Below are 15,195 nucleotides of genomic sequence, written 5' to 3' on the forward strand. Positions count from 1 at the left end.
GCAGCACATCACCCTCAGCCACTGGTTTCTGTTTTGGTGCTGAAGGTGCTGCCTGGCCCTGTCACAGCATGTGAACACTCCCTGTGAACAGCCACAGGCAAAACTGGGTGGGGGGGGCACTTGCCCCCCCTCCCAGTTGCCCAAGGGAGACAGGACAAGATGCCACTTCTCCTCAGGATGGGGGTGGGGGCAGCATCTCTGCTGCAAGGCAGAGTGGGCAGGGTGCTTGAGTACTGTTTGTTCACATTCAGGCAGAAGAGCCAGGCTCAGTTAACACTGTGTTGTTCATGATGTGGGGGGGCTTGCAAGAGCCAGGGACCCAAACCTCGCTGAGTCCCCCCCACAGTCTGCAGAGCAGCAAAAGCAGCCAGCACACCGGCTGGAAACACCCCTCACTCTTCTCCACCATGGCAGATCAAGGGCTCAGCTCCTCCAGGGCTGGATCAGACAAGGGAGGTTTTTCCCATGTCCTCTGTGCTTCTGTGTCCCTCTTGGGCTCTATGGATCAGGGAGGGGGAATGGGTAGAGGGATTCTGAGCTCAGGAAGAGTTGACCCACCCTTCTGTAACCCCACAGGGTTCTTCAACAGGCAGCCCACTGAGAAGCCTAATTTAGGTGTTCAGCATTATCAAGGTCCCTTTGCAGAGGGAGGCAAGGACACCTGCCCTTTTTTCTTCAGCCTTGCAGACAAGCAGAGCTCCAGGGACATATAAACAAGGAGCAGGGAGACAAATTCCATTCAACAGGGTGGGGCACTGCCCCACACCAAACACCCCATGCAGGTGGCTGAACAGTGTCACAAACCCCCTTGACAGGAAGCAGAGCATCTACAGAGGGATCTGGGGTTTGGAGTGACTGTGAATGCCTTGAAACCTTTGGTTTCCCATATTATTAATAAAATCTTCCCAGATTTTGTCTGTAAGCCCACCTGGCTTTAGGAAGGATCCCAGTGGATCCTGAGGAGAAGGTTTATGCTGGAGCTGTGAGAAATCTGCTCCTAATAGCCATAGTGGTACTTTTTGTGAAGGGATGTTTCCCACCAGCCAGCAAAAGAGTGTTGGGGAAGGGTTGCTGGGATGAGGTGCTGAATGGGCTTTGGGGGTTGGCTCCAGCTAAGGCATTCTACTGGACCATATGAATGCGGGGCAGGTGTCAGGCTGTGCCAAGATGTTCCCGAGGTGTTGGGTGCATCCTGCCAGAGGTTTGTCCTGAGGTAACTGGGTCTGCTCAGTAAACACCTCATAGCTTCTCTGATCGACAAGCCTTTGGGTTTCCGGTGTGCACGAGCACAAGGTGAACTTTCGGGGGATATTTTCTGCTACACGCGGTTTTGCAAGTGCATGCGTGAGTCACTTCACCTACCCCTGACACCAGAGGAACTGCTCACACGAGTCCAGTCACTCATGTGTGCACGAGCCCTCACAGGCCAGTGCCAACCCTCCGTGCTCCTGGAGCACCAGCACTGCCCTGTCTCCCACAGGGATCCCAGGTATCTCAGCTGACCTCGGCCAAAGCCAGCCCTCCACCTGTGGGATAGGAGCAAACGGCACTGGAAATCGAGCTGTCTGACACTGAGATGAAAACATAATTCTTAAATCGCTCATTTGATATCTTTTCTGGTTTATTTGTTTAATAAAAGGACTTAGCCAGAGACCCGGGCTCCTGGGGTTTTCATTTCTCTGCAGAAGAGATAAGAAAAGCGCATTTCCTTATCCAGTGAGTCATTTTTTCTGCTCTTTAATTATGCATTTGTGTGATTATCAAGCGTATTCAGCTCTGAGATGCAAACAGCTCGAACTACTCACCAAGCTTTAACTTTTGCTATTCCAAAAAGGATTAACCACAGTTATGAAGAGTAGGGGAGGCAAAGATGGGGGAGACGAAAAGGGGGACAACTGATGCCCAGAACCTGGGCCGTGCTCGTGAGCAGGCCCACATGTGAGCGCTGCTGGGGTAGTCAGCACTGGTTTTCTCCTTGAGAAAGCATTATCATGTGTAAATTCAAACATATCTTCTTGTCCCAGGAGGAGGTGGACAAGGTGGGACGAGGGCAGGGAAGACCTGTAGAGCATGATAAAGAGTGATGAGAAGATGGGGGGGAATAGGGTAACGTCAATGGCAGCAATGAGGCTGCAATCTCCTTCCATGTAACAGGACCTGGGAGCACTTCATTCACAGGAGGGCATGACGGCTGCCATCCCTGGGCTTCAAGTTTTCTTCAAGTTTTCTTTCCATGTACTGAAATGGGATCTGTCGGCTCCTGAGCTTTAATGTAAATCTTGCCCTCCATGTTGAAAGCACTGTGTAGGTTACTTGTTTGGGCTTTCCCCAGTGTGCATATTTGACTGGGCTTACAGAGTTAATCCGTAAGTGTGGTACAGCAGATGCTGGGAACCACTTCTCACCCTGCACTTTAAGCCAAGCAGGGAGGAGAGACAGGAGGAAGAGGGGCATGGTGACAGTCCTGTGGTGGGACCCACAGAAATAAGGGTCCTTGAGAGATGATTGACATGGGGGAAGTACAGTTGGGGGCATTTGAGAGGTAAGGCAAACGGGAATGATGGAGAAGCATACCTCTTTGGGAAAAGGAGACTAGCAGGTGGAAACACCCCAGGGCAAGAGGAGCAGCAAAGACTTTGGAGCAGGGAGGTGGTTTGGGGATAGGTATCCTGCCAGAGCACCAGAGGTTTTGTGGGGATCCTCTGCCTACATGCATGTCCTCAGCCCCACCAGCCCACAAGACAAGGTATTTTCTTGGCCCTAGACCCTACACTTGCACTTCTGAGAGCTGCCTACTGGATTCCAGGTAGGAGATTCCAGGTGCCCTCTCCTTGCCAGGTCTCTTTACTGTGGAGCTCAGATGTGGACTGGAGTGAGCCTTGTCTTTTATTTTTCCCCTTCCTGTGGGTCATGGCTCTGCATGACAGCTTTCCATTCCTTGCCACTGCTGGACACTTGACTCTCCGATTCCCATGCCTGCACCCCAGCCCTGGTCCTCACCTGGAGCGTGCAAGAGGCAGAGGGTCAGTGGGATATGGAGAGATGTGCTGCTGTTTGACCCAGCTCCCCCAGCAGGTACGAGCAGGGCAAGCACAGCCTGCTCACGGCAAGCATTGAGGCAGAGGGTGCTGAACTGTCTGTGCCATTTGTGGCTCTGAGAGAGGGAAGTGCTTGCCATGCCCCCACTCAACTGGGGAGTTTTATTTTGACTAAGATGGAGTGGGAATAGCTGAGCCACAGGCACAAGAATGGCTGGCCTCTCTCAGCCCCTCAGTGCAGCCCACAGCCCTCTGGCAGCCATTCCTGCTGGCATGGCACAGAGGTGAGGGAGCAAGCACCTGGGCACACTGGCTGGAAGGGGAAGTAAAATCACAGCAGGTTTGGAACTGGTGGGCAGTGACCAGGTGTTTTTGGGACTTTGGCTTGCCTGGAGCTCTGCAGCACCCACAGTGGGGCTGAGACTGTGTTGGGGCTGCTTTGACATTGCTGTGATGCAAACTATCCCCTGGAAATGCTGCTGGCAGGGAGGGAGATGTGCTGTAGGGCAGCTCCTCCAGTGCAGGGCATGGGGTACCAAAGAACTGCACTTGGGCTGAGATCTAGCATGGGGAGCTGGTGACTGCATCCTACTCAGAACTTCAGGAGGTGGGATGTAGAGCCTGTGGGCTCAGCTTGTCCAACAGTCACTGGTGAGGAGCAGGCACATTCAGGGACCAAGTCCTCAGGCCTGTCTCAGAGAACCTCAGCTGCCAAGTGGGGGCACCTGGTACTCCGTCACCTTGAGCCAGAGCACCCTTTGGATTTTTCCTCCTCCCCTGCCAGCCTTGATCCAGGACAGTAGGCAGTAGAGGCCTCACTAGAAGGAGTCCAGATGCTGTAGCTGTTGGAAGAACATGACTCCAGCAGTAAGGCCCTATGAGGGATCTCCTGGGTAGGGCAGATCACTAGTGTTGCTTCCCTCAGCTGAGAGCCAGCCAACAACTCCAGCTGGCCCCTTTCTTTCCTATGGAGTTAAGAAAAAGAGTATGTGACTTTTGTTCAGTAGGAATGGAAGAGATCCACCTACAGCACTGAAATCCAGTGATTTCAGGTCTCAAGGCATCAGGCTTTGATGTGTGGGTATTGGTGGTGGAACATTTCACCTGCTCCTGATCAGGAATGCCTGAGACTATTAAAGGGTTTTTTTAGCCCCTTCCAGTGGTTTGAGGACCAGGCTTGCTTGGTATGACCTGCTTTGCCCATTTACTGCACATTTACTGAGCAGAACCAGATCGGAACCTGGGAGAATGAGACAGGGTGCTGAGGAGCCACAGGTCTAGGTCTGCATTGGAGAGGATGGAGAGAGCAAGGTGATGGAGAGCACCATCAGTAATGATGAAGAACATACAACAGTTGGCCTGCTTGCAGAGCAGTCGCTGGAAGGATGTGTCCTCAGGGCAGTGGGAGCTTTTAAAAGGGGAAACATCAGTGCCCTTTCACTCTTTTTCTCCTCTGGTCCTTTGCATTTTCAATCCAAGACAGATCTGTGCCCGTGGGATGTAGTCTTGTGAAGATCTGTGCACAGGAAGGTCTCCTGTAGACACTGGAGGAGGTCGAGGGGGCTTTTCAGTGTAAGCAAAGGAGGGTGCAGACTGGGGGACATTGCCTGGGCTGGGGGCAACATGCAGGTGGGCAGGGGAGGAGCGAGGATCAAGGAGGTCAGGCTGGGTATGAGGTGCTGCATGGCTGAGGCACACAAGGGGCTGTGGGGATTTCGGGAGCATATTTTGGGGGAGAGGGGTAGTTTGAGGGCACATTGCAAAGGCAGGCAGGGGTAGGGCTTGGTTGCTTGCTCTCCTCCTCCCTGGTGAAGATCCGCCCCAGGCCAAGCACAGCGATTGTGAGCCCCAAGGGAGACGACGCAGCTTGACAGACTGTATCTCCCTCTGCCACGGGGCCTGGGGCGCTGCGATTTCACACTCCGGCGGCCCTGTCACTGCTACGCCATGCAAGAGCTGGGCTCTCACTCCCACTCTGCCATGTCCTCATCAGGAAAAGCTGCCATTTCCCCCTCCTGCCTCTCCTTTGAGTGCTTCGATACCCTGACCAAGTCGTGCATCAAGTGCTCTGACCTGTTCCAGGACAACACAAGTAAGGGGACAAGGGCAGCTGCAGTCTGAGCTCCCCAGGGCTGGGTGGTGGTGGGCCAAGGAGGCTGGGGGCACCTCAGGGGTGGGAAGTGGAAGGCATCTTCTCCTGAGAATGGCTATGGAGGTGGAAATGGAGGATGGAGCACCACCTTCACCTAAAGCAGAGGGGAAGAGGGCAGCCAGTTCCAGTGAGAGGAACCTGGTGTAGGGAGAAGTCGGATGATCCAGCCTAGGGATCTCATCAAGCAGGGGGATATTTTGTTGCTGGTGGCTGGTGGGTCACAGTTAAGCGCCACACTTCTTCCCTGCCGCCAGCCAGCCAGGTGAAAAATGCTGCTGCCCTCTTTCCTCCTTCAGCTTTCCCCCTCCTGACACTACCAGCATCTCACCCCACAGCAGAGCCGACCCTGGCACCCACCGTGACCAGCACCTTCCTGATCTTCGGGGTCCCAGTAGTGGTGGGGTTCATCCTTGTTCTGGCTGCCATTTGTGTCTTCCTGGCCTGCAAGGAGGGAAAGCAGAGGAGAAAGAGGAAGGCAGCAGATGAAGAGGACAAAGGTAGGAGACCTCTTCCTCTCCCTCTCACAACACCCTGAGGACCCTGGGGTAGACGGGATCACTTACTGCTGGCTCCACTGAGGCACAGCCCAGGCTAGCTCCTCCACCTCAGCTCCACAGGCATCCCATGGCATTTTGGGGCATCTGAATCACTGCCTGAGTGACAGTGTCCTGCATTCCCTGGGAACCTATGCCTGTACCTGACTGCCAGTGCAACCCTGCTGAGCCATCCCTCTCTTTGCTGGGTCTCCCTGTGCCTTTGTTTGCTTAAAGTATGTCCTGGCACCATGCCCTCTCTACAGGGGACACGTACAGAGCACTGGTGAGCAGTAGCTTTGTGAGCTCACTGGTGAGAGCCCTCTCCCCCACTAGCCAGAGGAACATGGATGGAGTGGGAGTAGTGGGAGCAGTGGTGGACACCTGGGGATGGCTCCAGAGGCAGCCTCTCCCTGCGGCACTGCAGTGGAGGTCCTATGTGGACCACCCAGCTTGCTTCTCGTGCTCGGGATGCCCAGCATCCTCCAACATGCATCCCAAAGACCCCAGTGGGATGTCAGGGCCAACCTCATTGATAGTTACCTCAAAATTAGGGCTGGGGTTCAAGGAATGGGGTGAACCTTTCCTATCAGGTTACTTCCAGGAGAGTAAGGCCACAGTGCTCCATGATGGCCCACTTTGTTGGGGCAGCTCTTTCCTCCCTCAGCGGTCCTGCACTGGCACTGATTCAGCCTTGAACAATCTTCTCAGAAGTGGTCTTGCCTGGCTTCACTCCTCCCCATTCTCAAGTAGGGGGTATGGCTCCCCAGGACCCCCAGGAGGGGCTGCCTCATAGGGATGCTGGCACTCACCACTGCCCCACGACCCGGGTGGGTGTCCACAGTGGGGCAGCTGGTCCTTGTGCCCTGGCTTGCTGCACGCTTCTGGCACTGCCGGATGGTGACTCAGACCAGGGGGACATTACCTGGGGCCTTTCTGCGCTGCGACAGCCCATGACGCACATGCCTAGGAAAAATACCAAAAGCGAAAGAGACGGGAGAAATCCAGTGGTGAGAGAGATCTGGCCACTCTGGAAAGCGTTGGAGGCACTACTCAGTCTCCTGTTGCATACCCTGGTCCACATCCCCTATGTCCCCCAAGGCTGCACCACAGCATGCCCAGTGCTGCGGCACTGGATGTGTGGGAAGTGGCAGGAGGCTTGGGGCTGGAGGCACACGCCTGCATTCGAAGTGTGTAAACAAGTCTATTTTTAAGTGAGAGGCAGTCAGGGAGGGCAGGCTGCCACGGGCTGGGCTCTTCTGCTGCCAGCAGGGTTGAGTGAGAGGACTTGAAGTGGAAGTGCAAGTTTCGGCCCTTCCCTCTTGCTTTTTAGGGGAGGAAAAGCCCCTTGGTTGTAAGCAGGAGAAATTCTGCAGCAGGAGAGATGTGGGGACCTTGCAGACTCCTCCTGTTCCAGATCCATCTTCTCCTCTAGGGACAGGATCGTCTCCCTGGGACCTGCCTGACCCCACTCCATGAGCCCAGTAACCCCCTTTTCTTGTCCCTTCCCAGAAAACATAGACCTCGCCAGCCCCCTGCCCAGCCAGGACTCTGCCATGCCAGAGGGAGATGGTGCCCGGAACCCAACCCCATGCCCGCATCTTGTTGGGAGCCTGAAGATGCCGGGGCCACCCAGGAAAGCCAGGGCAAAGCAGAGGCCGTGCTGCCAGGGCGATGCTGATGGCGACATTGTTCTGCTCTCTGCTGTGTGCCCCCGGACTGAGGAATGCAACCACAGCTTCCCGCTGCCTGCCACTGAGCTGGGGGCCACAGCGCTGGTCACCACCAAAACCACCCAGAACTGTGCCAGAGAGGAGAGAGTCTGAGGGCAAGGGGAATGGAACACGAGTGCTCTGGCCAATCCCTGTGGACACTGACAGCCTGTTCCTGGGATGAGTGAAGCCTTCCATGGGTATGAGCTCTGTAAGGACCAGGTTTTGCCTTTAGCAAGATCAGCCTTTTAAGATGACTGTCCTTTCTGTGCTGAGTCCCAAGTTATACCTGTAAATGCTGGAGGAAGACAAAGTGGATCATGCTGAGTTACAATGAACTGTTGACAGCTGCCATGGCTGAACCATTGGGAGGAGGCAGAGGAGATACAACATGTGAGGATGGAGTGTGGCAGGGACTGCTGTGCCATTTGCAAGGCAGCTGTTGTGCCTGGATATGTCTCCTGCTGGATGGGTAATTGCTGGGAACATGGGGCTGGAACACCAGAAACTGCAGGGGAAAAGGAAGCAGGGAGTTACTTTAGGACCAAATCCCACACAGCAGTAGCTTGATTTTTGCTACCGACCTCAATAAAAGGAGACTTGAGGCCGTATGAAGCAAGGCACACCCAGCATTTACTCCATTTACAGTCCTGCTGCCCTGTCTTCTGCACTCTGTGATATCCAGGTCTTTCCACCCTCTGGGCTCTCTCACACAGTGGCAGGCATCCACCAGCACTCATGGGAACCTCCTCCACAGCCAGGTACCCTGGGGATAGGAAAAAAGTTTGTCTTCCCAGGCAGTGAAGAGGGAAAAAAAAAATCTGTCCTTGCTCTGACCTATAGTCCCTGAAGTTAGGGAGAACCAGGGGCAGGCAGTGGAGACAGCTAGTCCAGAGGAGCTCCCTGAACGTGTCATTACAGCCGCAGACAACCGTCACTTCAGCTCACTGGCGCTGCAGAAATACTGTGTGTCACTTGGGATGGATGCTTCCACACTGCACAAAAGCAGTCAGGGAGCGATGTGAGCGTAGGCAAGATGACTTAATTTATGAGACTGTCCTCAAGGCTTTGCCTGTGTGGCAGAGCTGGCCAGCGTTGCTGATCCCAGGCATTTCCCCGTAGATGGATTTCTTCACCTGCCTGTAAGTGGCTTTACTGCACAGGAAGGGCTCTGTTTGGGAAATGAACTCGTTCATGTGGGATTGCTGATTCTGAGTAATTACAGCAGGTGATGCTCCCTGGCTGAACAGAGACTTTTGGTTGGGTGAGAAGCCCCTGGAGAAGGTGATTAGTCACTTAGAAGTGTTTTGAGGGGTTCTTTACATGAAGCACCATCTCTAGGTCTGTTCTTCCTTAGATGAGGTGGCTTCCTCGTCCGGGAGGTTTTGGACACTGAACAGAGCTGGCCAAGCAAGGTGTGGGGGCACTGACACCAGGCACTAATGGGCCACCGAGTGCCAGTATTCCCAGTAGGGTCAGCTGGAGGCACTGTGTGGAGGGGATGTCCCTCTGATGATGGGAAGATGACTCCCTGCCCAAGCATGAGTTCCCTCTAGGGCTGCAAGGACAGATGCTACTGTTGAAGGGTGACCACCTCTCTTCTCCCCTTTCTGCACTGCAGCCAGACTCATGGCATCTGTCCCATAAGGGCAACCACAGGTGCCAAGGCCAACATTTCCACAATTCCTCTCCCAGACCTTAACAGACTGGCAGAGGTGAAGCCTCATCTGACTGAGGCTCTGCATGATCCAGGATGGGATGTATCCCCATCTCAGCCTTGGGGCTGAGGATGTGGAAGAGGTGGTCCACATGCCCAGTGACTGTCTCCTGGGGCTCCAGATACCTGTGTCAGAAACTGGAGGCTCAAAGGCTGGTGTCCCAGCTACACACAACAGCCATGCTGCCCTTTGCAGAGGGGGTATTGCCACGGCATGAATCAGACATCTCCTCATCCTCATGCTCCGTACCCAACCCTGTGAAGTAACTTCAAAAGACCTTTGTGTATCTGGAGTGGGGAAAAGAGCCGAAGCCAGGTCGGGAGATGTTTTGTCACTAGAAGGATTGCCTCTGGGAGACAGAGCAGCCTGTTTCAGGGGAGATGGGGGTGATATGGAAATGGAGCAGAGCTGTCAGGAGCCACCTCCACTTCCCTCCCTGTGACAGCAGCAGCCCAGCCCTGTGGATGCACTGCCCACCCCAGATGATCTGGGAATTTGAAAAAGAAACACCCATATTGAAAAAGCTCCTCTTTCTGCTCAGGGAAGGATTTCTGTTCTCATTTCTGCTGGAGCTTAAGCCAGACATCTCCCTATATGGGATGCCACTGGCATTTGCAACACGCAGAGTGGCAATTGGATCCACACTGTATTCCTCAACCACTGAGTGCCCCTTGGATCTCCTCTCTGTTATGGCATGTGAGGTGTCTTCCCTGCATCGTGACTGCCAGCTGTGGTGGGGCAGTGCTCCCCTTCTGCCCAATCTGCCCGGGAGGGATCTGTAACCTGCTCTGTGTGCTTCTCCATCCTTATGTACAGGGCAAAGGGCTGTCCATTTTGTCTGCATGGAGAGCCAAGGGAATAGAAATGAAAAATACGGCAGAAAAATTAAAGAATAAAGTGAATCCATTGTCAATGCATGCTCAGAGATCTGAATGGGGTCCCCATTTTCCTGGCTTTAGGGGTCTCCAGCATGATGGTCCTTGGGGTACAGCAGGGCTTTGAGTTGGAGAGGCTCCTCTGGCAGTGGCAATATCAACACATTTCCTATACATGGCCGCCTGCATGGCCAAGAATCAGCCAAGCCTGGCCACCTGCATCTCCCCACAGCCATGCCAGGAGCTGGCCACTAGGACAAGGACTGGGGAAAGTCTTTTTATGGGGGGGTTGAGGTGGGGATGTTGCCCTGCTTTGACTTTCCACAGCAGTTTCTCACTTCCCTCTGTGAGGCAGGAGCTGTGCTTCCTCCTCAGCCTAGCACTCACCCCACTGCCCGCACAACTGCCTAGAAAGGCTGGTGAAGCTGGGCTTCATCTGGCTGCAGGGACATGGGGTTTCAGAGGGAGCCAGGGGAAAGTCTGAGGAAACCCCTGGGCAAGAAAAATAATTGAGGCTAAAACCCTCTTCACTGCAAAATCACCTCAGTATCTCCCTAGACATTTCAACTCCACTGACCCTGTTTTGGAGGAGGTCATGAGCATATTTGAGCTCCTGCAAGTCTCACCAAAAATGCTGGTGGTAAAGGAAAGAAGCCTTGGTGTCCCTACAGACATGGGTTTGTTTTCATCCATGGTCCTAGAGGCAGGAGCCAGCTGGCCAACAGAACATGGCAGTGTGAGGAGAGGGAACACCTGGCCAAGGGTCTTCTGCAGCCACCAGTCATGTCTGCCAAACCCTTCTCAATCCCATAGGCTCCCCAGACTTCAAAGTGAGGCTTTCCTCCCTCACTTGCTCCTTTCCAATCCCATTACTGGTTCACCCACCAGTTTAGTCTCCTGATAGTTCACCCACAGCCCCAACTACTCCAGCCTAAAGCCCTCCCGCACCCAGGCCCCTGCAGACCCAGCTTGCACCTCCATGGGCATGGTCTTGACAGCAGGCAGGGCAGGCAGGGCAAGTGGGCACCATTTCATCCCATTCACGAAGTAATGCCCCGATGGCAAACGTCCAACAGGGCCCCGTGTCTCTGGGTGCAGCCTCTGATGCCCCCACCTGCTGCAAGGACGGGGCTGTGGGGCCACCCCATCGTCTGCTTGCAGAACATGGATGTCATCCCATCCCACAGGAACCTTTCCCATCGGTCACTTCCCAGGGCCAGCCATGGCACGGCGACACGTGGGTGCCCCTGCAATCCTCGGGGAGCACCAGTGGGAGGCTGTGGGAGAAGAGAGGTCAGCAGTCCCGGGGCGCCTGCCACGAGGTGGCACTGACACCACGCACCGGCCTGCAGCGCCGCAGGGAGCGGCACGGCAGGGCCGGTGCCCCAAGGCTGCCAGGGGGACCAGGGAGAGCCAGGCAGGCTTGTGGCCAGCCCCACTTGGGCCAGACGGAAGGGTGACATCTGTCCGACCACACCGCCCATCATCATGGCCTCTAGGCTGCCCAGGAGAAATGGTTGCTGGTGACTGGGCACCTGTGGGGCAACCAGAGGCACAGAGAGCTGCTGCTCCATCCCCCAGCAGCACTGAGCACCTCGACCATCGTCCTGCTCCCCCGAGCAGCCCATTCCCAGTGGTGTCAGACCTCTCTGAGCATTCTCCAGGATGTGGACCTGCCAGCCAGCACCTCCCTTCTCCATCCCCTCCCTGTCAGCCTCTGCCAAAACGGAAAATACTGTGCTACCCACCAAGCTCCCCAGGTGGAAAAGGCCAGGGTCGGAGAGAAAGGGCTGGCCAGCTCCCTGTGCGATGCTGTCAGGGGACCACAGCCTTCCTGATGCTGCTCATCAGCATCCCTCCCTAATTGCTACCCAGTGCCTAATGACAGTAATTAGGAAGAACGAAGCTGCCTGGGGACTGGAAGCGCTGACGGAGTTGGGGGAGACAGATGGTGTTCGCACTTAAAAGAAGATTGGAAAAAAAAAAATTCCACTCAGCTTCGATCAGCCTCTTTTTCCTTTGCTTAGTGTCAGGATCACTTCGGTCCACAGGCACATCAGGCAGAGGCAGAGATGTTGCGATGTTGCACTGGTCAGTTTCAAACACCACATCTGCACACACACACACACACCCACACACACACACCCCGCAGAATCGCTGGTATTTTAGAGTGCCGAGGGAGCTGTGGGAGGGGGCACAGTGCCTGCCTGGGTACCTGGCACGGAGGGGATTTCCTCTCGCTGCTTTTGTGGGCTGATGCTCTCCCCTGGGGCCACCCCCACAGCTCCCGGGTTTGCTGGCTGTGATCAGTGAGCAACTTCTCAGGGGTATAAAGTGAGGGAACAGCCCAAAACCACCTGAGTGTCTGTGGTGAGTAGACAGAAGCTCTCCTGGCAGAACGAACTGGCCAAGGGACAGCCCCACATTCTCCCCATCACTGTGGAGTGAAGACACTACACTGGGTTTTCCAGGGAGCACACAAAACTAGACTTCAGCAACCAGAGCAGCTGGACAGGGACTGCAATGCACTCAGCTTTACCTGCCTGGAGAAACCCCACCTACAGAAAACCCCCTCCAAACCCTTTCAAACAGCCCCTTCCACCCGAGTCCTGGGGTGATGCTACCTGCCTCCAGAGCTACCTGCCAGGCTGCAGCTGCACCTGGGCAGAGAGATGATACTAGGGTGTGAGGGAAACCCCCTTCCTGTGCCTTAACAGCTGTCCCAAATGCTCTCAGGATGCCCAGGACCTTCGTCCCCTAGAGCACACTGGGGATGCAGGGACAAGGCTATGCTAGGTAGGGAAGATGCTCAGCCTCATGGAGGAGGATGCTCAGCCCTGCACTATGGCATCAGCCTGGCCTCATTCAGGGGATGCTCCAAGAAAAGGCCCAAGGCAGGCATAGGGCAAGCCTGCACATCCCCTGGGCTTTGGGGGGTAACTTCCCTCTCTTCCACATCAAGTGGGGTCATTTTAAACCCATTCCTCATCTGGTCACAGCTAGCGAGGCGAGTAGAACCTTGCCAAGTGACACAAACCTCATGTGACACCTGAAGTGATCAGTGGTGACAGGCAGATTGTGCAGGGAGAGCCTCTGCACTCCTTTTGAGGTGCTGCTGTGACAGGGACTGACCCCCTCACTCCCAGGGACACCTCCAAGGAATGCAGGGCTCTCCTCCTGCTGGGAAGCTGGCATTCCCAAAGGGCTGTGGAAGTGGACACAGGATGTGGAAGATCCCCAAAAATAAGGATCCAGTTTTGGACCCTCCCAAAAAGGGTCATCTGGGCAGCAAGGTGACTGGTGCCAGGGCTAGAGCACATGGTGCAGCCTGCCCTTCTCCAAGCTGCATTGCATCCTCCCCTCCCTCTCCTGCCTTATGTTATTTATTCTTTTTTCCCTCTTTTTCTGAGCATGGGGCTGTGATGAGAGCCCAGGGTGCAGCCACAGGGGTGCAGAGGGAGGAGGCCACCAGCAGTGGGGTGCTGTGGGGACGGAGCCCCATGTTGTCCATCTGCTGTCTCCAGTGTCAGCTGGCTGGCCACAGTCCCCTGGCTGCTGACGGAGCTATTCTGAGCCTGCATCAATGGGCAAGTGTGGGGGTTTGGGTGACAGCCACGGGAGGCATGTTGGGAGGAGGGCTGCAGGCAGGGAAGAGCAGGTGGGATTTCTCAGGAGATTCCCCCATCTTCCCCCCTCCACACACATTCTCTGCTGTTCTGTAAGGTTTCAATGATGCAGATGTCTTTCTCATTTCCTTCCCTATGGGGTTTGCAGTCTGACTGGGTCCCACTACCCAGATGTTGCTTCCTGATTTGAGAAGTGCCGGCATTCTGTGGAGTGGCAAAACTCCAGGATGAAGGCACCTGCAGCCAAAAACTGTGGCCAAGACTGAGCTCAGGATGGCAATTTAAATAGGGTTTTATAGTGGGGGTGACACAAAAAAGATCATCTTCCTCCTCCGCCAAAAATAATTGCCATTCTTATTCTGTGACAATAATAATATTTGGTAAGGCTGTTAATTCTTTGTGAAGTGAGGATAATTTTAAAGCTGGTGATTTAAATGCAGCATTGCAAAAGTTTTTTGAGAATTAAAAAAAAAAAAAAAGCTGTTCTCCTTAACTAAAAGGTTTGCCTTCTCCATTAGCATTTCCAGTGATGTCCAATAGTTTCCCATTAGCAAATTTGCAGATGATACCAAGTTGGAAGGGAATGTTGGTCTCCTGGAGGGTAGGAGGACTCTGCAAAGGGGGATGGACAGACTGGATAGAGAGGCTGAATCCAACAATATGAGGTTTAACAGGACCAAGTGCTGGGTCCTGAACTTTGGCCACAACAACCCCCGTAGCACTACAGGTTGGGGACAGAGTGGCTGGACAGTGGCCAGGCAGAAAGGGACCTGGGGGTACTGATTGACATCTGGTTGAATATCCAGATGTCCAGGTGGCCAAGAAGGCCAATGGCATCCTGGTCTGTATCAGGAATAGTGTGGCCAGCAGGACTAGGGAAGTGATTCTTTCCCTGTACTTGGCACTGTTTAGACCATGGCTTGAGTCCCGTGTCCAGTTCTGGGCCCCTGAATTTAAAAACGATACTGAGATGCTGGAGTGTGTCCAGAGAAGGGCAATGAAGCTGGAGAAGAGGCTGGAGCACAAGTCCTGTGAGGAGCAGCTGAGGGAGCTGGGGTTGTTTAGCTGGAGAGGAGAATGCTCAGGGGTGACCTGATCACTCTCTTCAAATACCTGAAAGAAAGCTGTGGCCAGGTGAGGGTCAGTCTCTTCCCCCAGGCAACCAGCAACAGAACAAGAGGACACAATCTTAAGCTTCACCAAAGGAAGTTTAGGTTGGACATTAGGAGGAATTTCTTCAGGAAAAAAGGTAATCAGGCATTGGAATGGGCTGCCCAGGTGGGTGGTGAAGTCTCCATCCCTGGAGGTGTTTAAAGAAAGACTGGACATGGCACTCAGTGCCATGGTCTGGCTGACATGGTGGCGTTCAGTCACAGGTTGGACTTGATGATCTCAGAGGTCTTTTCCAACCTCATTGATTCGGTGATTCTGTGACAAGGACCTCAACCCTTGCAGAAGGGATTCAGTCTCCTTCCCTGGAGAAGGAGCACACGAGGGAGGCTGCAGCTGGTCACCCTTGCTGGCCTCTCATGGCCACCACT

At 54.4% G+C, this 15,195-nt stretch overlaps 1 protein-coding gene across 1 annotated transcript; it reads left to right on the top strand.

The window, feature by feature from the left end:
- Nucleotides 1-4,985: 4,985 nt before the first annotated feature.
- LOC128787932 (tumor necrosis factor receptor superfamily member 13C-like) lies at nt 4,986-7,670 on the top strand. The gene is made up of 3 exons (XM_053942541.1): nt 4,986-5,130; nt 5,526-5,687; nt 7,236-7,670. The coding sequence occupies exons 1-3, from the start codon at nt 4,986-4,988 to the stop codon at nt 7,547-7,549; spliced, it is 621 nt and encodes a 206-aa protein (XP_053798516.1). The 3' UTR covers nt 7,550-7,670.
- The last annotated feature ends 7,525 nt before the right edge of the window (nt 7,671-15,195 follow it).

Source organism: Vidua chalybeata, chromosome 5 (assembly GCF_026979565.1).
Source record: "Vidua chalybeata isolate OUT-0048 chromosome 5, bVidCha1 merged haplotype, whole genome shotgun sequence".
In the NCBI taxonomy this organism is placed as follows: domain Eukaryota; kingdom Metazoa; phylum Chordata; class Aves; order Passeriformes; family Viduidae; genus Vidua; species Vidua chalybeata.

Bases quoted from the DNA above. Each gene is read 5' to 3' on its own strand.
- LOC128787932 (XM_053942541.1), top strand. From the start codon at position 4,986: ATGCAAGAGCTGGGCTCTCACTCCCACTCTGCCATGTCCTCATCAGGA. The intron at 5,131-5,525 runs GTAAGGGGACAA...CTCACCCCACAG, and splicing joins CCTGTTCCAGGACAACACAA to CAGAGCCGACCCTGGCACCC. The intron at 5,688-7,235 runs GTAGGAGACCTC...GTCCCTTCCCAG, and splicing joins AGCAGATGAAGAGGACAAAG to AAAACATAGACCTCGCCAGC.